At 38.5% G+C, this 27,135-nt stretch overlaps 1 protein-coding gene and 1 long non-coding RNA gene across 2 annotated transcripts; one reads left to right on the forward strand and one right to left on the reverse strand.

The window, feature by feature from the left end:
- Positions 1-10,177: 10,177 nt before the first annotated feature.
- Positions 10,178-22,671, reverse strand: LOC146682549 (class I histocompatibility antigen, F10 alpha chain-like). Its single transcript, XM_085446222.1, has 8 exons — positions 22,551-22,671; positions 20,431-20,691; positions 14,445-14,723; positions 13,167-13,469; positions 11,948-12,058; positions 11,759-11,776; positions 11,466-11,601; positions 10,178-10,941 (listed from the first exon to the last, which is right to left on the reverse strand). Exons 1-8 carry the CDS (start codon positions 22,615-22,617, stop codon positions 10,917-10,919), a joined length of 1,200 nt encoding a protein of 399 aa, XP_085302348.1. The 5' UTR covers positions 22,618-22,671; the 3' UTR covers positions 10,178-10,916.
- Positions 22,672-22,828: 157 nt separating this feature from the next.
- LOC146682550 (uncharacterized) lies at positions 22,829-24,598 on the forward strand. Its single transcript, XR_014917677.1, has 3 exons — positions 22,829-23,052; positions 23,174-24,458; positions 24,536-24,598. It is a non-coding gene; the product is annotated as an uncharacterized LOC146682550 (long non-coding RNA).
- The last annotated feature ends 2,537 nt before the right edge of the window (positions 24,599-27,135 follow it).

Raw genomic sequence — 27,135 nt, forward strand, 5'->3', positions numbered from 1 at the left:
ATGTTTAAAAAAAAATTCTACCAACCGTTAACCATAATTCAATAATCCTATAAACCTAATAACCAAATGCACTTTTAACTCTTATTAGAATGAGATTTTAACCACTACGGTGCAAAGTTTTTAGATACTGCGTTGATAAAGTACAAGAGATACAATCAGTGCTTTGTCAGTGTTTACTCAGCAGTCAAGGACAGCAATATTTGCATAGTATTTTTACTGACATATAGTGCACATATGTTTTGGGCAAAAACATTTTTGAATATTAAAATACGAACACTTGTAACAAACAATTGACAAATTAGCCAATGCCAATGCAAAACTTTATCTGCCTGTTAAAAAAAGAAGATAATCTTCTCACAAACTGGTGTTTGATTTTGAAACAGGAAAAAAGTGGGGAAACAAATGAAAAGACTAACATTTGAATAAAACCTGAAAGCAAGTAAATACTTTCTATGCTGCCTTATGGTAAACTTTGGTAATATTGATAAAGAACAACACTGGCTGATGATGAAATACAGTCAGCTGGCATGGTGACACTGCCAGTATTAACCTGCAGGGCTGGACTGGGACAAAAAAATTGGGCATTTTTACTACAGACCGACCCACCAGGTATTAAAGCCATAGAGACTTTGAATGAAAACAAACCCTGTTGTGACAGTGATGTACAGTCTTTTTGGTATATGTATGATTTCTATACATTTTACGTCAGATAAAAACTTTGGTTGTAAGATTTAGATAATTATTTAATAAAAGCGAGATATTTTAAATGAGAATAAGAAAGAAAAGTATTTCTTTGTGCCCACCTTTCCCTGTTAAAGCCCTACCTGGCCCCCTGGCAAAACTTTCCTAGATCCGCCCCTGCACAGTTACCAGCTGTCAGCTACATAAAAAAAGGATCCTGGTGTTATTTGTCTCTCAGAAACAGTTCATAACTTCAACTCATTCATGTCACCTAAAAGGTAAACCTGTTTCTCCATCACCTGTTCAGCTCTGATGATTCAGTAAGGACATCTCCTGGTTTCATCTTCATGTTTCCCTCTCACCACATATCTAAACAGACATCATGACCAGCAGCTTTACAGCTGTGGCTCCAGCAAACATCAGCTGATACTAGAAATTAATATTAAATACATTCTAACAACAGCTGATCAAGCTTAAACGTGCTGCTGTTGTTTAGCGCAATATCTGCTGGTTTCCTCTTTCTGGCGCAAAGTGAGCGATAAATAAATGAGAGAGAAAAGCCGATCAGCTGATGATCATTGATCAGTTTAATGATTGAAGTAGCAACAGGAGAGGGAGGGGGAGAGAATGAGAGAAGAGGCAGCTGTGCAGCATAAAGACAGAATAACTCCAGCTTTGTGTCTTTTTTCCATTCTAGCTAAAGTCCGGGACAAACTGCGTCTCTTCTCAGCTCAATACAAAACGTGTAATATTTTCTCTGAATGAGGGACCATTCCATTTTTTAAGGAGCCGTTGGCAACTCTACTAACCTTATGAATAAAATAAAGTTCACTATCAGTAACCTCATAGCACCCACCCAGCTGTATATAAACTCCGTCAAGCTGGCTAGAACGCAGTATGAGTTATTGCAACTGACAGTAAAAAGTCAGCACAACGAAAATAAACTCCACCTAAACTTGGTTTATATCTGACCCAGATAGACTGCAGGTCATAACTTCTTACCTGAAGTTCAGTTCACCTGACACTCGGACTGACGGCTGCCTCGGGGCTCTCCTCCTGCCTCCCCTTCCCTCATCCACCTGCTGGCCTCTGTGGAAGCCCCGTCATAGCCACCATCATAGCCCCGTCATAACTGAGTTATTTTTACACATCGACCTGCATCTGGCCAATCCACCACCTCTCATTGTTCATGCCATTACAAAAAAAATAAAAAATAAGTCACCGGGCATATGCCCGATGGCCAGTCCAGCTATGTTAACCTGCAACCAAATTTGCAGCTCCATACAGCAATGTTACGACTTAGATTATATCTTATAACTCATAACTCTTATGTTAGCTCCCCTCTGTAGCATACTGTCTGAAATATTCCACGGCTGCAATAATTCTTTAAGTGTTATTTTTTTCCTTGGTATTCTAATTTCACCGAAGTTTACTAAACTCAACAAACTTAATATTACTTACCGGGACATTTATTCTGTCCTCATTTTCTTTCACCGAAAAATTGTTTCCTGCAGTGACGTCTTTCGCGCTTGGCTCTCCTACCTTTGCTAACGTGATGCACATAGCGCAGAAGCCGATGCTGCATTCACTTACACTCGGATATCTGAGCTTCACCGTGAAAACATAATCGGACATTTGATATTTGATTGAAGTTTATTGTTTTGCCTTTGGGGTGGCACCTGGGGTGGCCAGTCTGGTTGGGGGGGTGGCCTGTGCCCCCCCAGGCCACCCCGCCGGACACGCCATTGGCCACCGTGCTCCCTCACCATCCAGTTGGTAATGGTCAGTGTGAGCAATTTAATCACACTGTGCACAGTGTACTATGCACCCTTCCTTCCACAGAGAAAAGAGACTGTCTCTGTTTTCTACCACAGGTTACCACATCAGTCGACTGATAAGTCACCATTTTTCTTGATTTTTAGATCAATTGTCTGTTACGAAGGATTCATGAGCCTGTGGGCGGCAGCACTCATGACTGGATTGTGGAACACCAGACCCAGTTACGCCATAGGTTTTAAAGGTGTCACTAAAACACTGCAGCTAACACGCTGATCAGCATGTAAGGAATCATGTAAGTACCCCTGCAAGACTGTTTACCTTAAAGGGTTGGCATTAGAGACCATTACAAAATTCAAGATATTTGGAGTCCAGTAGTCTTTAAAGTGCTTAAAACCCAAGGAAAGGGGGGATCAGTTTATACAGTCACCACTGTGGATGACCTTGTCCTAGTTCCCTATCAAAGCCTGATTATGAGGGCTTGCTCCAGGCATTTTCCACAAAATTTAGAAATACACATAGTTGCAAAAAGTTCAGTGACCAATTACCTTTCCTAAATGACATATGCAAAAAATAAGAGTATTGTCAATAGGGACCAATTCCCAGTTTTTACATGATCAAAATTATTCACAAAAGGCTTCAATAAACAGAAAATGTGTGCCGACAAGAGAACAGTGCACAAAAATGAAAAGATATTTGAGCTCGACGCTTTAATGGGTTTAACATGACTTAGTCAGCACTCCGCACCATACAGGTAGTACAAGCACACCTGAAAACACTGACCAGCTAACAGTTTTAAGCATTTGGGCGCAACCTCGGTAGTTCACCAATTCACCTATTGCAAACGTCCAAGTTTCTATCAAGTTTCATAAATCCATCGGCAACTATTACCTAACTAGTCTTTTGAGTCTCCACATTCATAGATATTGACATTTTGTCTTAGCATTTGAATGAAAATATCCTGGTAGGGTAGCTTAAAAGTCAAAACAAACAGTAATAAGAATGTATTTCGGACTTCTCTCGAATAAGTGCTCAGAGAAACTACATGATAAAGAGTAAATAAAATAAAGAGCTATACAAATCTACAGGTATCATTTAGCATGTTACTGTACATGTTAAGGTTTATGAGTACAATTAGAGAAAGACTGAACAAATATGGTATGTTTGGTTAGTTGTCAGGTGAAAGTCTCCTCCTCCTTTCTAAATTCCAGTGCAGATTAAGTTTTAAAGTTTCAACAGAAAATACCAAAGTGGAAATGTTTGGCCTTAATGCACAGCACCATGTTGAGGAACGAATAAATAAACACAGCATATCACTTGTCAACAGGGTGGTGGAGGAATGATGATGCCAGCTTGTTTTGCAGCCATGGGAACTAGACACGTTGCAGCACAGACAACTATATGTTCACAACCACATCATGTCCAATTACGAACCACAATCTAACTTCTTTAGACTGTAGAAAGAGGGAAAAACCATATAATTAAATCAGGTGATTTGAACATGGAACCTCACAGTCAACAGTGCTGAGCACTGTACCTCTGTGCTTTCAAACTGGAAAATCACACAAATTTAATAATTTGTTTGTCTTTTGTCTGCGATTGTAAATGTGAGTTACCAGAAAAAGCAATCCATTTAAAAATAATCCTGATGGACATTTTTGACGGATATGCTGCAAGAAAAATGCTTTGGGTGGCAAACAGTCTTGGCCTTTGCCTACAGCAAATTATTGAGCTGATGTACAGATGGTATGTTACTGTTTTTGTGTTATTTGTTTTTCACAAAATTAAGTCAAATCTTTACATAGAGCTGTGGTTTTAAGTCGTCATGGTCTTGAACGAGGGAATTTAAAATATATGGGCCTACTGTTCTACTGCATGTTTCACGTGGAATTCCAATAAAATTGATTCATGTTTGTGGCTGTAATGTGACAAAATGTGGGAAAGTTCAAATGGGCCGAATACTTTTGCAAGCCACTGTATATTAAAAGATTACAGCTATTTTACTCATACTTATATAAAAGTTATTCAAAATAATAATAGTTTGACTTTTCATTACACTGCAGACCAGCACCGACCAGGAACAAACCTGACAACAATCTGCTGGCAATGCTAAATTTGTATGATTGTACACAGACCAGTAAAATCTAAGAACAGCTTCAGCTGTTCTACAGGCAGTTATAGCATAAAGCTTGATTCATGCTTTCCTCATGGCATAGTCACATAAAGCTAACACTTCTTTTGAGAATATTTTCAAGCCAAACGCTGGACAGTCACATCAGCAGGTGGAGTTTTTCCTACTTACAGGAGGATCATTGCTGCTTGGATTATATCCTGTGTTGTTGCAGTATCTGCTCTTCATGTTTCTTGCTGGGGTTAATTTTTCTCATCTCACTTTTTCTCATCCTTGAATTAGTTTGTGTTTTCTTCAACAATTTGAAAATATTGCTCGCAGGTGGTTTCTTAGCCATATGTCATACACATGAAGTATTCTATATATTGTTTAGAATAAGTAGCAAGTATATTAAGGATGCAAGCTGATCAAACTAACATGGTCTAACTAACATGCATGGTCTCACCCTGGGGTGAATTTGCAGGGTGAACTGTCCTTGTAAATAATGTAAAGAACAATAGCTACTCTATTATACAATACAAAATTATACGAGAGACAGATACACAGTTCAAAGTTAGGAGGAAATTTCAATATCGTGTTAAATTCTTGAGTCGCCCTTATTCTTATTTCTTTATATTTTCCTTTCAAAGAGCCAGACTTTGTTTTAATTTTTAACTAGTCTTTATCAGTAACTCTCCAGGCTTTTAGAAAGTCTTTCAAAGTGTTTCTTCTTATTCCCAAAGAGCTATGAGCTGAAAACTTACATCTCAGAATATCTTAGCATCATGTGCAGTGTGCCTAAAAAACTGTCTCTAGTTTATGGTCTATAGTCTCTGTGTAATATCTTCACAGAGAACAGAAAAATCAGCTTTTAACATCCTTATAAAACCTCATAAAAGAAATGACAAGAAAGCTGCCCAGGAGTCTTTGTTAAAGACGAGCATACCGAATGTTCACTTTCACACTTGTTAGAATTATACAGACTCTCTTTTTGCCTCATATACTGAATTTATACTTTTGTTTGTATGTTTGTTCATTTTTCCATAAATCATTGCACCTATTCCTAATAAAGTATTTTAAAAAATGACACATAGCTCATGACTTTTTCAGAGTTCTTTATATTTTGAGATGAAATGTGAGATTCATCATTCATAGTGTGATTTCTGTCAAATTGCTCATATTTTTAAGGACAAAGCCATGAAAGGTGTTTTAAATAAACAGATAATGAACTAACATATTATAACTACTTGTAAAGTGGATGAAGCATTCAACACAACAAAGAGTGAACCAAGGGCAGATCTGCAAAATGAATGTACATCAGCATCTGAACTAACCTACAGTATTTTTAGCAGTCACATACAGTGGTATGCAAAGGTTTGGGCATCCCTGATCACTTCCATGATTTTTCTTCATAAATCTTTGGTTGTTCGAATGTCATGGTCCTGGGCCATGTTGGCCCAGTATTCTTAGTTTTCATGTATTTTTTTATTTTTTTCCTTATTTAGGCCATGCTTCCTGGGTTGATCTGTTACGTTGTTCCTTATGTGTTTTCCCCTTGTGACTTTTATCCCCTGTGTGCCCCTCTATGTATCTGTGAGCCCTCGTCTCCCCTCCTTGTATTTCATTCTATGTTTTCCCCAGCCCGTTATGTCTGTGTTCTCCCCGTGCTCTCTCTCCTCCTGTTTGAACCTCTGTACTTCCTGTTTTACTTTGGGACTCCCGCGCCTGTATACGTCATGTTATGTTCACCCTGCCCTGTCTCGTTATGATTATCAGTGTCACCTGTGTTCCCCATGTGCTCCCACTTCCCTCGTTAACCCTCGGTGTATTTATGTCTGCGTCTCCCTCAGTTCTGTGTCGCGTTCTCCCTCATGCTGCGTGGATTTCCCTGTGTCTCTCTGCGAGTGTTAGTTTATTGTTCCCAGTTTAAGTTTTGTATTTCCTGTGATCTGCCTTCCAGCATTAAAGCTGTGGTTTTGAGTTTATCCCCTGAGTCCGTGAGTTTGCATTTTGGGTCCTCATCCTGCCTGCCACACAGCGATCATGACATTGAATCAGCAATTTCAGTTAAATATATCACACAGCATAATAACACAATGATATTTGAGAAGTGAAATGAAGTTTTTAGGATTTACAGAAAGTGTGCAATATAGGTACTTAAACAAAATTAGGCAGGTGCATAAATTTGGGCACCCTTATTGTTTTATTGATTTAAATACCTTTAGCACCGATTATTGGAACACAAAGTTTGTTTGGTGAATCCAATCATGAGAGAGAGTATTTATGGCGGCCAATTGCAAGTTTTTCTCCTCTTTGCATCTTCTCTGAAGAGTGGCAACATGGGAGCCTCAAAACAACTCAAATGACCTGAAAACAAGGATTGTTCAACATCATGGTTTAGGAGAAGTATACAAAAAGCTATCTCAGAGATTTAAGCTGTCAGTTTCCACTGTGAGGAACATAGTGAGGAAATGGAAGACCACAGGCACAGTTCTAGTTAAGGCCCGAAGTGACAGGTATTAAACCCCGATTTTTTTGTCCCCATGATAGAACAGAGAAAACCGACTCATAGTGTATTAAAACATTTATATTTCTTTTTATTCAATCATCTTCCAGAAGAGAGAGACCCCTGCACAGCCCAAATGCCAGTTGCAGGATCTCTAACATTAGAATCATAAACTGTGTCTCATATAGGTATTATTTTGGTTATAAGTCCAAAGTTTTATGCCCTGGAGGCCAAGAGTTGTGTGTAGAGAAGAACATTAGCTATGCTTGGATTGCTGCGTCCTTATATTTGTACTTTGGTCACAAGGACAAATAGTGGTTCTTACTCCTTGCGTTCAAATGATAAGTTGCTGCTGTCTGTTCCCCTTGTCCGCACAGAGCTGGGTAAGAAAGCCTTTGTCCACTCTGCGCCTTCTTCGTGGAACATGTTACAGAAAGACTGGAAACTGACTGAACTGTTGTCTTTAAATGTTTTTAAAACTAAACTCAAAGGCCTACAGACTGCCTCAATAATGTGTAATTGTTTTGTGTAATTTTAATTTTGTTTGTTCGTATGTATTTGTTTTGAAATGTGCTGCCACTTGGCCAGGACTCCCTTGAAAAAGAGGTTTTTGATCTCAATGGGACATTCCTGGTTAAATAAAGGTTAAATAAAAAAAAAAGACTTTATGTTTATCCTGCAACCTAGACATCTGCATTACTCACACTCTCACATAACACATACATATAGGGCCTTGGGGGTGGGCACGTTTTACAGCATCCAGAGGATGGTCTGTGTATTCAAACCCACCTCTGGCACTGGTGCCCTATCCTCAATTTTAAATGCATATAGACACTGAGGGTTTTCGGGAGGAGCCGTGCTGCTCTCTGGCAGGAAGCACCATGCCCTCCTATGTTTTAAATGCACTTTAGAACAGCACACAGCAACACTATATATGAGCAGTGTTGGTTTGAGGTCTTCACTCAGCCCCGTTCTGTTAGCCGTCAGGGCTGGGGGGCTGGGAGGAGGTGCTGGCCGTCAGACTGGGGTCTGGGATGCGGGGCCTCCCTGCTACTGCAGATAAGGAGGCGGTCCGCTTGCCTCCACCCCAGAGAGAAGGGTTACATCTCCTGGGTCTAGGTACGGCTTGCTCCTCTGGGGGCGGGGGTACCTGGACCTGGGATATAGAGTATGTTTGGGGAGTGCGACTGTCTGTGCAGTGTCTATTTGTGTCTGTCTACACGTCAGGTGAGTGTCGAGTATTTGGTTGTGTATATGGGGGTGGGAAAGCACGTTTGTGTCTGCGTGCGCCTGTTCGTCTGTGTCTATATGTCAGGTTGGGTCTTGGACTCCACCTCTCTGGGAACATCTCAGGCCCTCCAAAGTACGGAGGCCTATCTCACCACACTCCCTGCCGGTGGCTGATTGCCTCAGATGTTGGTGTGTTGATGGTTCTTGGTGTCTGGGGCTGGGCGCTCATGTATGTACCGGCTCACTCCTGGTGGCCGATTGGCGGGGCCTGGCGCCTGTGGCCCGGCTGGGCCCCTTCCAGGGGGTGGGATGCCCTCAGGCCTCTGGGCCTCAGGTGACCTCTCGTTTGGGTCTCTACTCAGCTCTTCCCAGGAGGGTGGCACGGTTCCCCCCCCTTTGGTGGTCCTCCTCGGGTCCTTGTACTCTGGGGCCTCTGGATGTCTGGGGCCTGGATCTCCTCCATACCTGCTTCATACCCTGGTGGACAGGGCTATGGCTCCCCACACTCCCTAGCAGATTGTTACATGGAGAAACCTTTGGAATACAAGCATGCTGATCCACACAGGTGTGCACAGACACAAACTGCACCTTTCTGGTGGTGCTGCTACCTCAAAGCACATTGTGTGCTGTCTATCTTGCGTGCTGCACAATAACATTTAATATTTAGTATCTACTGTTATCTACTGTTAGCAAGTTTATTGTGATGGTGTTGTATTTATTATTTTGCTCTTTTTTGTTTGTTTTCTCTTCTGTTTTTTTTTCTCCATACAGGTGATCCAGGTGTTTTGTTTGTTTTTCCTTCTTTTTTACCCCCTTTCTCACCATCTCTTCTCCCCTCTATTTTTCTTTCATTCTTTCTCCCTGTCCTATCCCCCGGTCATGTCTGTCCCGTCTGTAACAACCGAAAATAAAATAAAATAAATACATAATTACAATAAAGGTCAATCAAGGTCAAGGACCAATATGGAAAGGACATGATGATCCACTTGGTAAAGTAAATCCACTTGGCATCTTTCTTGGCCTTCAGACAACAATTCTGATGGCTAAAGATCCGAATGGGACAACAACAAAAAAAAAAAAAAAGAAAAAAAGAAAAAAAAAAAAGAATGCTATGCCGTTGTCAGAGCTTTATCAGTGGGATTGTACTAGTTTTTAATGTGAAGGTTTTATATTAAGCTGAAGTTCATAATTTCTGGTGTGTAAATTGTTTCAAAGTCATATTATGTTTTATACACACTAAAACACACTATTGTGAAGTTTTACAGTCACAAACATATTACAATAATGCAGATTTTCAACCTTAATTCTATTAGTTAGAGATATAGTTATGATAATGGAGTTTTTTTTAATCATAAAATACTTTCAAAGCATTAAAAAAAAAAATTCAATTTCTCTCAGAGTTGGAGTGGAAACAGGTGTTGCCAGCCTTTTTTTCAATCTTTGGAATATTTGTTCTGTGTCAGTGATGTCAAATTTTGTTGACTTCTCATTTATGTTTTAGATTTAATAATTAGTTAGCATTAGATGATATTGCGAATTATTTAAAGCAGTTTATAGTTTTAAAACATGGACTAAAAAGTATTTAAAGAAAAACTTAAGACTTATATATTTAATTAATATTCTTATATTTTGATGTTTTTAATTTATTTCTTGGGTGTTTGACATTGACTACTTAATGTTTTAGTGAACAGTGAAATGCACAATATTATATTTTTTCAACTCAAAATACTAATTGGGTTACCAAACTTGCTAAAAATGCTTGAAAAGAGTTGCCTTTTTTAAGTTGGAACTAATTAACAGTTTTTACAGCTCACAACTATTCTCTTACACAGCATTTATTTATTTATATATATAAATAAATAAATAACTCAAACTGGGTTTAGGAAGCACTTTATTTATCAGAAGTTAATTTGTCCAAGTTGCAACAAAATAGGAATGTCATACTTTCTACAACAAAGAATCAAATAATCCTAACCCAGCACACAAACTATGATTAACAGATCTTAAGGAAAAATATCAAAAGAAGCCAATAAAATAACTATGAGAGGAATGGAGTGGGAAAAATTCAAACAGTTATCTTAATAGACTAGATTATGTCATTTTAAATCATTTTAGGATATATACACACATTGTAATTTGTAAGAGAAGAATACATTTAATTTAAACTCACACCCTTTTAAGAATATTTACACACCAAAGAGAGATTCAAACTGCTATTTCCCACGTGTGGGACTAATAAAGCTTTTCTTACCTTATCTTATGATAGACTCATATTCTACATGACCTGTGTGGTGGAGCTGTGTATTTTTTACTTATCTGTGACAAAAGTTGAGAGTATTAACTCAACAACATCAATTTTAACAAGGTTAACAAACAGGAAAAACAGCTTTTTCTATATATTATCTTCATGTCTACCACAGACAAAGTCTCAGAAACCCATTGAGAGAACTGAATCATGTGCCTAGTTTAACTTTACCAATGAGGATTAAACAAAATATTTAATTTGAAATATTTCTGGAGATAAATTTAAAGAGATTATCTGATATCTAATTTTTTTAAAATTTAGTTTATTTTTTACGGTGGACTCAAATTATTTTCATGCTGTGGAGTTGATCATTTTCTGCTCTTCAGCAGGCACCTGTCAAGTCAGAAAATGACAGAAAAAAATATTGATTAAATACAGTGCAGTCACTCTGTTTTTACTTCATATTTTAACAGAGATCTTTTTGATTTAGTTACAGAAGATGTGTTAGAGTAATATCTGTTCTGAAAATATCTAATGCTGACTTTAATTAGTACCTAGAGAGCCTGCAGCAAAAAAAAAAGTGATGCACAGGCACGAGACAACAACAAGAATTTCTTTAACACAGTGATGCATCAGGATTAAATGGTGAATCTGAATGTTTTATGTTGTTCTACATATTGTAGAGGTCAGCACTTACACCCAGGTTTCAGGTTTTTACAGTGGAATGAAATACTACAACAATGCAACTGTCATTTTTTTCATTAGCTCATTAGGTAGTAGATTATCCACAGAGCTTTACCCTACTCCTACTAGTGTATATTTAGTACATCTGCCCTTGCTCTTTTAAAATAATTTTTTCTGAAAAACTAATTTGAGAAATGATAGTTTGTGCTGTATTTATGTGATGTTGAACTCACTTCTTAGTGTCTGAACCATCAGATGATGAAGATGAAGTGTCTGAAACATCAGATGATGAAGATGAAGTGTCTGAACCATCAGATGATGAAGATGAAGTGTCTGAACCATCAGATGATGAAGATGAAGTGTCTGAATCTAAAAATAAAATTAAAATGATATTTTAAGGAAAAACAGTGATTTCTGTCAAATTTCTCAAGGGATATCAAAATTCTTAAATGAAGCAACAATAATGAAAATATAAAAGAAATCAAATAACTGTAAAAGTATAAACTTTGATATTTAAAATACTTACTGTTTGCAGGTTTGAATCCTGAAAACAAGAAACAATATTAGTTATTTATTTAGGACTTATTGAAGGACACAATACAAATCGATCATAAAACAATGTATCAATTATTTGTTATCTAAACTATTAAATATTAGTACTTTATGAAATTATAAATGTTCATCGTGAAGTGTGACAACATCTTTTTCTCCTCACCATTGTTTGCTTTCTTGAGGCACTTTATGTAGACTACAGCAGCGAGTCCCAGGATGACCATTATGCCAACAACACCACCAACAGCAGCAGGAATAAGGAATGCTGAAGGACCTGAATCCAAAACATTTGCACTGTTTATCTCACTGTTGGACCAATGAATTATCAGATTCTTCATTAACACTACTTAAGACATTTCATTATTTGAACAAGATCACAGAAATCAAACAAATGTCAGAGATATTAAGTGTAACATAGGAATCCCTTGATTTTCAGCAGTAACATGATAAAAAAAAAAACTAACCCAGTGAAATTAGGTTTACAATACATTACAAAATATATTTTGAGATTTGAGAAAGAAATCATAAATAAAAAATAATAACAAACAAGCCAGTTTCCCTTCACCACACTTTTCATATTAACACTTTCATGCATAGTGGTCACTACAGTGGACAACTATTCAAAGGCTGTTTTCTTGTATTTGTGTCAGTATTGATGGTATACTTGCACATAAACCACTACACTGGACACTGATGTGTCACTCCATAGGCAGGGTTATATTTGTTACATATATTCTTAAAGTGTTATAAAATATATTTAAAGTATATATTACAATTTTTTGTTATGTTATAGTTTTTACACGGTGTATATTATTTATTTGTTTATCAAATTCATAAGTCAAAGCATATGTTGTCCACTGGACAAAACCCTCTTTGACAAGTAAATGTTTAAAAAAACGAAGTTCAAAAACTTTTTTTTCATGCCTACAAATAAATAAAAATAAGAAAAAAAAATCCTGATTGAGGTCATAATTCATGCATGAAATGGTTAAACACAACATAAAGGTTAAAATATCAGCCTCAAATCTAAGCTGTACAGGTCTTAGGATCACTTTTTATTATATATTATTTTGGTTTTTGTTTTAATAGGATGAACTTCCCAGCAGAGACAGTAGTGAAATTAAAAGATCATCTTTCTTTCAGCCTTGGAGCAGCAACTCAGAAAGTAATGATGAAAATGAGTGAGAAAGTCTGAAGAACATAACAGGGCCAAGCAGTAGTATTAGTAATGCAATTATATTTCAAAGCAACTTCACTACACTAACAACCGGTTTTGATCTCCTTGCTTTTCCTAACAAATTGGAGCTAATCAGAAAAATGATGGAACAACAAGGAACACCATCTTTAAAATAAAGTTTATTCTCCTCTGATACCAGTCTTACCTTCATTGGTCTTGATCTCTGATTTGTCCAGTTTGGTGACAACGTCCTCGTTCACACCAGAGAGCTGAAACACACATCTGTATCTGTCCCAGTCTTCAGGTTTGACTGATGATACATCCAGGTCAACACTCATCTGGAAGGTCCCGTCATTGTTGGTGAGAATCTCTCCTTTGTTCACACCCTCATGAAGCTCCACTCCATCTTTTTTCCAGACCATCTCGGCTCTGTTAGGATAGAAACCTGTAGCGTGGCAGGTGACCAGAGAGGAGGAAGACTTCTGGAGGAGAGACACTTTGGGGACAACTGTGGAGTAAAGACAAACAGTTTGTTCTTTCTGTATTATTACTATTACTTGTATTTGAGCTGGAGAGGTGCATAGTGCAGACGAGACGTGAAGAAGAGAGTGCAGACAAGGTGGAGTGGATGGAGACGAGCAAGAGTGGAAAGGAAGGTTTAGAAGATGGCAGTGAGACCTGCTGTGATTTAACATCTGAGGATGGTGGCACTGAGACAAATACAGGAGACAGAACTGATGATATTAAAATTATCATAAGGAGTGAGAAGGATTAGAAATGAGTATATCAGAGCTAAAACTGTGGAAGATGATCTGCTGTGACGACCAGGAGCAACTTTAAAAGATTATTATTAATATCATTATTATTATTTAAACCATACCAATTTCTTTTGATGTGATGTAGTTTATAAAATTAAATTAAATTTGAAATATGTATCAAAAGGCCACGCAAAGTGCAATTATATTAACCCTTTCACACATAGAGGTCACTACAGTGGACAACTATTCAAAGGCTGTTTTCTTGTATTTGTGTCAGTGTTGATGGTAAACTTGCACATAAACCACTACATTGGACACTGATGTGTCACTCCATAGGCAGGGTTACAGTTGTTATAGTTGTTATATATATTGTTATACTGTTATAAAATATTTTTAAAATATATTTAAAAATATATTTGTTATGTTAGTTTTTACACAGTGTATATTAATTATTCATTTGTCAAATTCATAAGTCAAAATGTTTGTTATACAACTAAGTGGACATGTAAAAATACTCTTTGAAAATGAAAAGTACATGTTTAAAAAAATGAAGTTCAAAAATCTTTTTTTCATGCCTTAAGATGAATAAAAATACTCAAGAAAAAAAAGCTCTGATTGAGGTTTTCATAATTCATGCATGAAAAGGTTAATTTAATATCATATTAAGTAATAAACTGAGACATATAACTTTTGGTTAACAATCTAATTCTGGTCATAGATTTTACCTGTTCTCATCAGAGAGCTCCTCCCATAGGTCACATACTTCTTCAGCCAATCAAGACACTCCTGGGTGAGGTAATTCTTTTCCTGAGCCATCCAACCCCTGTCATTGTCCCACTTTTGTCTGGTGGTGAGAGCCTGTTTTTTTGGAGCGACCCACGTCTCTGTCTTCAGGTCAAAGCTGATGAAGTCCTCTCCATCATAGCCGTATTGTTCATATCCATTCACTTCACCTGTTTCTTCATCCCATTCACAGCCGTACATATTCTGGACAATGTGAACACCTGACAGAAACACAGAGACAAAGACTGCAGTGAACCAGAGAGAGAGAGGCTGCACTAAAGTCTTATACTGACACAGAGACGTGATCAACATATAGAGGATCTACATTTATGGCTGTTTTTGTCTCAGTGGAAGATTTTTAAAACCAGTCATCATTAACAATGTAGATTTTAGAAAAAGACACTGGGAAAAAACAGAATTCATTTTCTCCCGTTAGCACATCTACGTCCTGCCTGCAGAGATATCACTGCACAGTTTATCTATGCTGCTGTAGGTGGAGCAACTTCCTGTGAGCTGCAGGATCAGACAAACACACTAAGCTGGATCCTCAGCAGCCGACACAGATCCTGATTCTGGATTTAAATTTCCATCCTCTGAAACTCTGCAGCCGTCATCAGTCCTAAAAAATCCTTCCTGTGAGAAACTAAACACCAGACTGTCCTGAGCTTTTTCTAGAGGTGTCTCTGTTTAATATGATCATGTGACATTAATCTAATCTGGAGTTCTACTTACAGCATTTCAGGCTCCAGCAAATGCTTCATGTCATCATTGATGACGATGCAAGAAATAATTTTTGATAAATCAGTTAATTTCTTGTGCTGTGACCTGACAAAAAGGTGAAAAAGGTTCCTCTAAGATTTTACAACCATGTTGTCATTTTTATTACATTTACTAAGAGCAGAGGACTGAAACAATAATTCAGACCTTGAATTTGACTCCATGCTGGGACACTTTGGTGTTTTTCAGCGCTGTGACCAGATCAAGTTTTTCCTCTAAAAACATCGAAACATTCACACTGAGGATATTATTGGATGTGTAGCACAGAGATCTGTGAGCGTCGCTGATGCTGTGGTGAGAGCAGACAGTCTACAGATGAGGATGATATGAGGCCTTTTATTTATAACGTCGCTGCTCTCAAAGCCACGAGAAACGCCTCAGTGCATCATCAGATATTTTCTTTATGTCAACATGTAGAGTTACGAGCCACACAGGCTAAAAATTGCCACTTTTCCAACCCCTCTGGTAAAGAAATGATGTAAAAATCGCTGTTTAATAAATCAGGACGCCCTAAAAATCAACGAAAACCACACCAGGACTCCTGCTTATGAGCGGTGAAAAAAAACGACGGATTTTTTCGGTCATTGAACGCCCCTTTGTAAGTCATGTGGAAGCGAACAAAAGCAGAACGGTCTCTGTGAAACAAACAGTCCAAAAAGTTGATGCTGTTCATCTGGACGTCGTGTTTTCAGCGGGAGAAACGTTTCATCGCTCATCTAAATGACTTCTTCAGCCTCAGCTGACTGCAGGTTTCCCCAACGTTGAAACAGGACATCTGCATAATGCCTGATGCTAACACTCCGACTAACAACGGGCCGCGAGGTCAGTGTCTGATCATAAACACGCAAACTGTCACGATCATTGATCAGTGGCCCTGAGTAACACGTACAGAGAGTTGAGGAACGGCCTCACAGCCCATTGTTAGTCAGTGCTGCTGGTGATCAAATAGGCAAACTTAAGCGATCACTTTACCGGACTGAGGGATGAGTTGGTGTCTGCGCTCCTTCTTCTTTGATTGGAGTTAAACTACAGTGGATGAGAAACATGAGGAGGCCCCGCATAGTTTAGGAAAACGCCTCACAGCTGTCACTGAGCGCCGGGTAAAGCAGCTCAGTGACCGAGCAAGAGCGCTGTTTTTTCCGCAGCTCTTAAATGTCGCGCACACCCGTGACGCCTAATGCAGCGTTCAATGACCCCGCCAAAATGTTGTTTTTTCGCTGCTCACATGAAGGCTTTCAAACACCACCCGCTGGCGCTAAATATGGTGTCCTGGCGGGGTTTTCACCAACCTTTACTGCGTCCTGATTTATTAAATGGCGATTTTTACATCATTTCTTAACCAGACGAATTGGAAAAGTGGCGAATGTTGGCCTAGACGACACCACATGGCTGTGGTCATGTAATTATGTCTGTACTGTGGATGATTTTGGAGATGAGCGTCAGTATTTTTAATTCAGTTCGTCTCATTTATTTTGTACGAGGTTGATTAAAGTTTTTTTACTTGAGGATTTAGTCGCTGTGAGTTTTGTGGGTTAAAGTGAGGAAACATGTCGAGTTAAAGAGGACGTGAAACAGCACATTTTACAGCTTTGACACAAAATTAAGAGCGTTGTGATTTATTCTGAGTAACGTTGGATTCAAAGTGATTCTTGTTTATAGTCATTTTCCTGCTCGCTGATTTGTGGTCGTTACAGCACTCATTACGTCACCAGGTCGGCTGGTTGGGCAGCGCTCCCAGGAGAGGTGAGCTCATCAGAAACTATAAAATGGCGGAAGAGGTGAGCTCATCAGAAACTATAAAATGGCGGAAGAGGCGAGCTCATCAAAAACTATAAAATGGTGGAAGAGGTGAGCTCATCAGAAACTATAAAATGGTGGAAGAGGTGAGCTCATCAGAAACTATAAACTGGCGGAAGAGGTGAGCTCATCAGAAACTATAAAATGGTGGAAGAGGTGAGCTCATCAGAAACTATAAACTGGCGGAAGAGGTGAGGTCATCAGAAACTATAAAATGGCGGAAGAGGTGAGCTCATCAGAAACTATAAAATGGCGGAAAAGGTGAGCTCATCAGAAACTATAAAATGGCGGAAGATGAAGCCGACAGCTGTTTTGATGCCCCGCCCACACACCTTACAGCTCACGCTTTGGAGCCAGTGAGGAGGAGAGAGAGAGTGACCACAGGAAGCAGCTGAGAGGATCAGCAGGTGGAGCGACACCACCTGTCGCGTGCGTGAACGCTGCAGGGAGACGGCGAGCGAGTCGAGCTGCTGTCAGGAAGCTGCTGTGGATCCAGCAGGTGCTGACGGTCTGACATCTGAACGTCACAAAGTCGTCTCTAACCTGTCGCCTCCTTTTCTTTATGAAGTCTGACAGAAGGTTAGAAAACGAGCAGCTGCACCACCACGACTCAGAGGTGAACTACACCGACTCAACCTGACAAAGATCATTTACTGATCGACTGTTAGCGTCCAGTTTGTTTCTGCTCTTATCGTAGCTGCAGAACAACGATGATGCTGGACTCAGTTATGCTGGACTCAAAGCCTTTGATACACGGAGCATCGTTTCATCTTTCAATCTTTAAACTAATTTAGTTTCAGTAATTATTTCTCTACATCAGTCAAAACTCTACACAAACAGTAGCAGCTGTAATAAACTGATGGCTGCTACATCCACAGATTTAACCTGCACGGAGGAAGAAGACGAGGCGGCTCCGCCTCTCTGCACCTCTTCCTGTTAGTGTTTTATCAGACGAGTAAAATCAGGTGATGTAAAAGGATCTCCGTCACTGGCAGAGAGTTAATCGCAGCACAGCTGACGACACCGCTCTGATTTAGACAAATGAAGGTCAAGTCTGAGCTGCTGCAGTGAACAGTTTCTCCAAAGCTTCCAGATTTTACCTGAATATTAATAAACGTGAACTCATCACAGACGCTCCAAATCTGACCTTTGGAATATCTCCATGAAACAACAGCTTCCATATTTAAGGATGTGAATCACTGAGGATGAAAAGAATGACTCTAAGTCTGATCCCTCCTACAAAAAGAGTTAAAAACAAATTCAGCTCTCTCACTGAGAGGAAGAGTTTTGACTAAAGCAGGAATCTCTGGTGTCCCTGAGGCAGCGCTGGCTCGACGCCTCCATAATAAACCATCAAAGACACTGACAGGCTGCTCTTCAGCTTCATGCTTATAAACAGTACATTTGCATAATGACTGAGTAACAATGGGCTGTGATCAGTTTCATGATCATAACTTTGTCATGATGATTGACCAGTGACATCAGTACCATTCGGAGAGTTGGGGAACGGCCTCACAGGCCATTGTTAGTCAGTGGTGCTGGTGTCAGTAGATAAAATAGACAAACTTATGTGATCACAATGCTCAAAGTGAAATTCAGTCTCCTCTCCTTCTTTGATTGGAGTTTAAACCACCAGGAGGCCCTGAAAACGCTCTCAGCTGTCACAGAGCTCAGTGAACGGCCAAGAACGCTGTTTTTTCCGTCATTCATAAACGTTGCGTAGCCTCAAGTGGAGTTCAATGACTGAAAAAAAAATCAGTGGTTTTTATTCGCCGCTCGTAAGGACGTTTTCTGTCGGGGTTTTCGTTGAGTTTTACAGCGACCTGATTTAAAAACGCCGCCTTAAATAATCAACCTTCAGCCAGTTTATGGGAAATTTAAGACATTTTAACGCTTTAATTTCCCCATTATATTTTCAGGCTGTTGTCTATTAGTAAAAAATTTAATAAATCTGGGACCAAAAATATTCAACATAAACTGAAAGTCAAACTTAATGTCATTTAAAAATGAGACAAAAATCAGTTTGAAATTTTAAAAAAATCAGATTTTCATGTCAGATCTCAGCTTGTATCGTCTGTCTGTTAGTTTGTGTTTCTTATTTTTGGTCTAATTCTCACTAAACTCTTGTGCTATTAGACTCAAACTGAAAGTTAATATTTGTTTATTTTCCACAGAGTAACTTTCATGTATTTATGGAACTTCTGCTAATGAAAGATAATCTTGGGAACATTTCCTCATGAAAACAGGCTGAATGTTTGCTCCATTTTCACAATGTTTGATGCATTTAGTTCAATATATTTAGTTATTAATGAGGATGTTTGCTGGTTTACAAAATCATCTCAGAAAACAGTGAATTTCCTCATAAATAACTTAAATATAAGTGACAGTGATCTTCAGCACATTAAAGTGTTACTCTCACATGAATGTTCATTAAGATGATTCATAAAGAGGGTATGTTCAGTGAGCCGTCTCTACTTTCACTTTTTTCCATTTTTATATTAAATATAACATCAGTTTGTGTTTAATGGAATCTGAAAATATTATCTGAGGCAAATGTAAAAACTGTGACGTCCCAGCACATTTACTATCTGCTCTGGATGATAAATTATGTGTCTGACATATTTCCTTTTTTATAATTTATTACAACATGTGATTATTTGTAAGGACGATTAAACTGAGACACGGAGCGACTTCCTGTGAGCTGCAGGAACAGACAAACACAGTAAGATGGATCCTGAGCAGCAAACTCAGATCCTGATCCTGGTTTAAGTTTCCATCCTCTGAAACTCTGCAGCCTCCTATCGTTCTAACAGAATCGTCTAACTGGGAGAAACTACACACCAGACTGTCCTGATGTCTTTCTAGAAGCTTCCACTGAAGGAGAGTTTCAGTCCAGGATTGTTTTTATTAAAAGTTAAATATCAGTTCACAGTAATTGTAAAACAAATAAATCTCTGATTATTTAGATCCTGCAGGAGATTATTTTCTGATTAATCAGTTCATTGAGAAATTGTAGCAAAAACAACCATCAAAGTTTCAGAGACAAAAATCCTAAATATAAACAGAAAACTTCAAATATAATTAATTTTTACTTTATTATTTTAATATTTTGATCAACTAATCAGTTAACTGACAGTTTATATCATTTCATACAAACAAGATTATTAAAGCTGTTTGGATTAAATGAAAGTTTCCCAGACTGTAGTTCTACATTCATTATGAATTATTATGTTAATAATTTTAATCTGTAATCTGAATGAAACATTTAATGTGTGCAAACCTGTTTACTACTGTAAACAAAACACACTGAAAACATTAACAGCAAATATCAGTAAAAATGAAACATGAACAAACCTCCAGTTTGGTTGAAGCGCTGCTTTGCAATCTCAATGTTGGCTTTGAACTCCTGCTGGGTGCCCAATAAGCCCCCAGTCTGACTCTCCCAGTACTGCTGATCTGTGTTCCTGGCAAACCAGTCCTGTTTGGGCCCAGCTTTCTCTGTGTCGCTGTCATAGTGAACGACTTGAACATCATCAACCATCCCAACAGCCACAAACTCTGGGAAGTTTGGGACTTGAGAGGACGCAGTGTAGAAATACTTCAGCGAGTGGGTCACTGTAAGAAACAGTTAATGTTGTGAGATCTCAGGAACACAGATTTATAAATCACATTATTTCTAAAATAACACAATAAGAAAAACTACAGCACATTAAGGACATCCTGTGATAATCCTGCTGTCCCTTCAGTAAACACAAAATAGATTTATGAACAGATATTCAGTGTTTGTCATTTTCTGATCATCTTTTCTTCAAAACTGTAATTTTGTGTTTTGCAACAGATTCTAGTTTGAACCTGATTTACACAGAAAACTTTAAAGTTTTAAAACTGGTGTTTTTATCCTTCAGTTTAGTTTAATTCAGTTTTCATGATTAATGGTTTGAACTCTTTATAACTTTAATTTGACTATATTTTTTATTTTCAGTGTTAAAGAAAGTGCACATTATTTTTAATCTGTTTTGCTTTTGTTAGCCGCTGTATGAACCGTAAAGTTTCTTCTTTCCTTTTTCTGAATCAAGCAGCAGGACTTCTAAAGTGAGTTGTTTTCTTTTTTGTTTCAGTTTTTTATATTATAAATTATATGAGTTCATTTCATTGTTTTGATGTGACTGTCCAGACTTTTTTTTTTCATAATTTTCTGGGTTTCCCATGCTTCTTCTTTGTTTATATTATTTTCACAGACTTTAGTCAATTAATGCACATTCAAAATTGTTACAGAAACTTTCCAATATGTTTGATCAACAATATTATCAATAAAAAGCTGATGTTAAGTTAATATTATTGGGGGAATATTATCTTAAGCATTTTGAGTTTATATTTTATTCTGTAATCAGGTTTGCAGGAGAGTTTTCATTTACATGGATTTGTTTGTTTATTACTGACCAACGCACACAGTAGTTTAAAACGCTTCTCATTAGCGCCCCCTGGTGGAGGAGCGAGTGTGTTGCAAAACCTTTCAGGGATTTCTCACCTGCAGCTTCTTATTGATCATTCAGCAGTGATAACAAAATTAGTTCATGATGGTATGTGTAGTGTACTCACACTTTACATACATAAACTATCTGATATTATGAAGTAATAATGATTTAATTTGCATCTCAATTCAGTTCAATTGAATTCTATTTTATTTTATTTATAGACGTCACAACAAAAGTCACCTCATTGCGCTGTTAATTAAGCAATAACGCCAGAAAAACAGTGAACTTCATATCCGGGTGTAACTACTCGTTAGTTACGACATGTGTGCGCATGTTTGTCAAACAGAAAGTATACACAAGCATAAAACTGGTGAATAATACTGAAGACACTACAAAGCAGGAGTCTTTTAACTTTTAATAGACTACATCAAATGACATGTGGCTCTTCATATACTGAACAAATATTTTTTAAATAATAATAAAATAAAAATAAAGATACTTAAATGAACTTTAGTTAACTTTAATGAGCAGCTGTTGTGTGAAAATGTTTTAAACTCTCATGAAAATTAAAATGCTACTTAGTTTTTAAAATAAACGTTTTAATTACTGTCACCAGATTATCATCAGACCTCCTCACTGATGTTTTATTTGTTGGACTGTTTGGAGAGACAGCAGAGTCACAACGCTTAAAAATGCGTCACGAACGGTTTAAACCCGGAAATCATCAAATAGTTTGGGACATAAGTCGCCTTGTTTTAATCTTTGCCTTCATCTAAACTTTAATGTTTATTATTAGGTATTGAAAAGATAAACAGACGATTTAATTACCTGTATAATATAATCGATTGTTTCTAAACATTGACATTTTCTACTAGGATCCATTACAACTAAATGTTTAGCGTACAGGAACTTTCAGGGGAGCAAACAGTCCGTCCATTTGTCTTTCAAATTACATAAATCTGACATATAAAAAGACAAAAATATAACAGTCAAACTGACCTGCCGCTGCCCCCTGTATTCCCAGGAGAAGAAGGAAGATGAAAGTCTTCATTGTGACCATAAACATCCAAACCTTTAACAGACTTTATGCGCTCGCTTGTCCAGAAAAAGCTAAAATGGAGAACCAGGAGAAACGTCACCATTAGCCTCGATCAGAGCCAATAGGGATTTACTCTGAGAGTAAACGTCACTGAAATCAACGAAACTGAAAGTAAAATATCTTCATATGAACCAGTTTATCACGAAGGGAAGTTTTCATCTGGTCTTTATAAATTTTTATGTTATGACAGGTTTAGTTCATGTTATGTCGCGTATACACTGTATAATTTATTTTCTATTCAGTGGATAAAACCTTCTTAAGTTTCTCAGTGGAGTGATTTGTATTAATTTTAAACGCACACACTGATACACACTCATCCCCCCTCCCTTTCCAAACGCCTTCGATGCTTGTCCCCTCCCGGGACAGATAACGGGTCGACTGGACCAGCGCAGACATGCTGAGGTAGGATGGATTCCCAGAACACCGGCTCCTCGTCAGCCCGGGCTAGTAATCAGGTCGTGACAAGTAAGCGCTTTTGCTTCCCCGTACACTGACACTCATCTCTACTCTCCTTTTTCCGTAGACCGTTCGAGCACTTCATCACGGCGCCGGAATTGTGTTGTTTGTGTCACTGTAAGTATAACCCCCTGCACTGTGTCCAAAACATGTCTGTGTGTTCTGCTCCCGTGGTCATCGTGTCATAACAAAGAGACAACTCATTTTAAATTGTATTTTTAAGAAATTTGTTCCTAGCAGCTCCTCACAAACAAACATTTGCTGAAGTTGTTGAAGTGGACTGAAAGAGGAACAGGAACGGTAACAAACAAGGTAAAGTACTGAGAACAGTAACTAACAGGTAACTGACAAGGTCACGACAGAAGTACAGCACAGGAATCCTGAGTTTGTCTGAGTGACTTTCCAAGAGAGAGAGTGAGAGAGAAAATCTGTGGATCAGTTTGTGCTGGCACCCTGGACAGCTAGCAATCATTCCTTTTGTTTGTAACCCTGTTTTGCCTTCACTGTAAATAAACACAATGTCACTGAACCTTTGAGTCTCACACTCTTGAGTCCAATTCTTTCCAGTGTCCATGACAGTTTAATCGATTAACTGAGAAATTGTAGAAAAAACAGGAACCTGTAAATATTTGGAGTTTAGTTGGATGAAATACTTTCATCATGATTTAATCATCAAACCTGCTGTTGATTAATTTTCCTTTGACCATCTAATTGAGTATTTGGTTCAAGACTAAGCCACTGTGGTCAAGGCAAGTTAATACCATCTAAACAAGAGTTCGGACTGTGATCTAAATGACAAATTTTCAATGTACTGCAAAAACAAACAAAAAAACATTAACAGCATGTGTCAGTAAAAACATCAACAAACCTCCAGTTTGGTTGAAGCGCTGCTTTAAATTATTAATGGAGGAAGAAACGCAGTGTTCCTCTCCCAGTGCTGTGTATCTGCTGCATCGTTCATCCACTGCTGTTTGGGTTCAGCTCTCCTGGTGCTGCTGTCATAACGAATCATCTGAACTTCATCAATCATCCCCGTGGATCCGGCTCTGGGGACTCGGGGTCCGTGAGCAGTGTGGGCTATTATTATTATTATTATTATTATTATTATTATTATTATTATTATTTGGTGTGTGTGTCGTCTGCACTGCTGCTGTTCTCTGTCCACATTTGTATGTAGGCAGGTGTGTGTGTGTGCATGTGATGTGTAGCTGTTTTCTGTGGCCAAGTCACAGCCACCTGGCCACACCCGAAGTCCTTGCCACACACCTGCTGCTGATCTGGGCTCGTCGGGGGAGCTGTTTAGGAGAGCGATGGAGCTTCCACCGATGTGGGATTATTGCGTTAGACTTCACGTCAGTCTTCTAGTTTAGTTTAAAAGTCAGTGAGTGTATGTCTGCTGGGATTAAGTGTTTTATATTGTTTTCCTCAGGAGGAGTGTGGGACGAGAGAGAGCAGTGAGCACGGGGAGTGCAGAGACACAGGAGCAGAGAGCACTAAACAGGGACTTTTTGGGAAGAAGACACGACACGGGAGTAAAGGGAGAGCACGGGGATTTATTGTCATTTTTGCACTGTAAATAAACGCACCATTTGCAGTGAAGAGTCCAGCGTTCTGGGTCCTCCTTTCCCCCACATCCCCACGGCTTTGCCTGGCAAACCGTGACAATCCCAAGTGTAGAAATACTTCATAGAGTGGGTCACTGTAAGAAATATTTAATGTAGTGAGAAACAGCTTTAAAAATCAGCACATTTTCAAAATAAAAAAACTATACCCACATAGCAAGCAGGTGTGCCCCGGATCTGGTGTGAAGCCGGCACTGCTGGCTGACTTCTGGCATGATAAGACGTATGTCATCCAGGTATGGGCCAAGCCTGGCATAGATGGCACTGTTTATGTGATGGCATGCCACATCTGGCCCAATTGTGGTTTGGTGCATGTGGCCCAGGCTCACAGAAAACGGGTCTGGCCCGGATCCGGCATCAAGCTGGCACTTCTGACTGACTGGTGTCATGGCAAAGTGTATGTCAACCTGATGTGGGTCAGGTCTGGCAATGATGGCACTATTTATGTTCCTATTTTCCTATTTTAGTTAGGAGACCCAAATGCCATGTTGCAATACTATACTGCTATGGTAGCCAACGTTTCAAATACAGGTTTGACAGGTTTGTAGTGTACACTTATACAAAACCTAGTGACGGTTTACTCATTTCTGCCAGTGGGTGGCTGTAACTCAGGAGGTAGAGCAGGTCACCTACTGCTCAGAAGGTTAGCGGTTTTATCCCTGGCTCCTCCAGTCTGCATGTCAAGAGTGTGAATGTAGTTAGGAAGCACTCAGTTTAGAGAAAGCGTGTGGTTGGGTGAATGTGACATGTTGTATAGACCACTTTCAATAATCTGGGAACGTGAAAAGCGTTGTATAAGAATCTGTTCATTCACTGTCTGAACAGAGTTTTGTCATGTTACTTTTGCACTGTTATGCACATGTTTTTATTACATGGCTTAATTAAGGTACACATTAGGCTGACATCTGGGGCCAGAGTTGAAACTCTTCTGGGCCAGCAAAGGACCACCAGTGTGTCTGCAACTGGCCTTGTGCTGGCCCATGTGTGGGCCACCTCTGGCGAACCAGATCTGGGTCACCAAAGCGCCGCCATCCTTTGCGGTATGTGGGCCACGTGTAAGCACATTGTGTGGGACAGATCCGGGCCACACCAATTTTGCTATGTGGGTAGTGTCTCCTCTATAAATACAAAAATAAATTTAAGAATCAATGTTTTATCTTTTCAGATCATCTTATATTAAAAACTTACATTTTGTAACTACAATATTGTTTTGTAAAAACTGTTGTTTGTAGGTCATTTTGATTTGGTTATACTTTCATGATGTATCAGTAATGATTTACAGTCCTTATTATGGCATTAACCCGACCATAGGCTGCCAGTAAATTATTATTATTATTTTTTAAATATTGTGTAGATTACAACTGTTTCTTTCCCTTTTTGCTAATATTACACTTCTATACCTTACACCATAAAACATTATGAGCAGCTTAAATTTTTCTTCGTCTACAATTAGAAATTTAATTTCAACAAAAATCATTTGTAAACCAGCACTCATTTAGGTTTTGATGTTTGTAGCTGTTTGTAGGCTTTCTGCAAACAGCTACAAACAAACATCAGGGACCCAAACCAGCCCTCTCACAGCCTGTTCTCACTCCAGCATCTGGAAAGAGGAGACGGAGCATCAGCTGCAGAACCAGCAGGATGCTTGAAGACTTTTCACTAACAATCCTTATTTTAGATTTGTTATCACTGTATTTTATTTCTTTTACTGATCATTGTAGCGTAGAGGCTGATGAGAAGCAACATTTTGTTGAAGCCTTTGTACTTCTGTAAAAAAACAACAACAACAACAACAAAAACAAACAAAGTGCGAAATAAAAAATAAACTTTGAATCTTGAATATGCGGAAGCCGAGAGTCTGTTTACAGTAACACCTGAGCCACCTGAGAGCAACACTACCTCTAAAGAACAGTTTCATTTTTATGAAGCTTACCTGCAGACACAGACGCTGTCCAGTAAAGAAGCAGCATCATAAACGTCCTCATTTTCAATTCAATTCTCTCAATATAAGAAGAAAAAATTAATACAACCGTTTATTGTTTTAATTTTGCCACAAAATGAAACTACAGCCTCTGAGTCCGCACGCGCAGTGACTCCTCTCTGACCAATAGGAATTCAAAGCTGGATGCGCCTCACCAGTAACCAGGCAAAATGAGAGAACCGAGGTTTATTTATTTACTAATTTATTTTGGAAAGTGAAACGCTTCAGGCAGAAACAAAGAGCTAGTAGCGCCTAATCTGTGATTTTGATTAGAGACCTAAAGTGACGTAGGGATTAAAGACACATACCAATCATGTATATTTGTGTCACAGCTGTTATCACATATTTTCTGCAGTTATTTGTACTTAATCATATTCTTACTAATGCCATTTTAAAAGTAGTTTAAATTATGCTCATGTTTACACA

Source organism: Copadichromis virginalis, linkage group LG22 (genome assembly GCF_057382275.1).
Source record: "Copadichromis virginalis isolate Kocher_CV1m ecotype Utaka linkage group LG22, C_Virginalis_male_GT1.1, whole genome shotgun sequence".
NCBI lineage: Eukaryota > Metazoa > Chordata > Actinopteri > Cichliformes > Cichlidae > Copadichromis > Copadichromis virginalis.

Coding starts and splice junctions, on each gene's coding strand:
- LOC146682549 (XM_085446222.1), bottom strand. CDS start 22,617: ATGTTTATGGTCACAATGAAGACTTTCATCTTCCTTCTTCTCCTGGGA. Junction 13,470..14,444: donor GAGCTCTCTGATGAGAACAG/GTAAAATCTATG, acceptor TTTACTCCACAG/TTGTCCCCAAAGTGTCTCTC. Junction 10,942..11,465: donor GATGGTTCAGACACTAAGAA/GTGAGTTCAACA, acceptor CTGACTTGACAG/GTGCCTGCTGAAGAGCAGAA.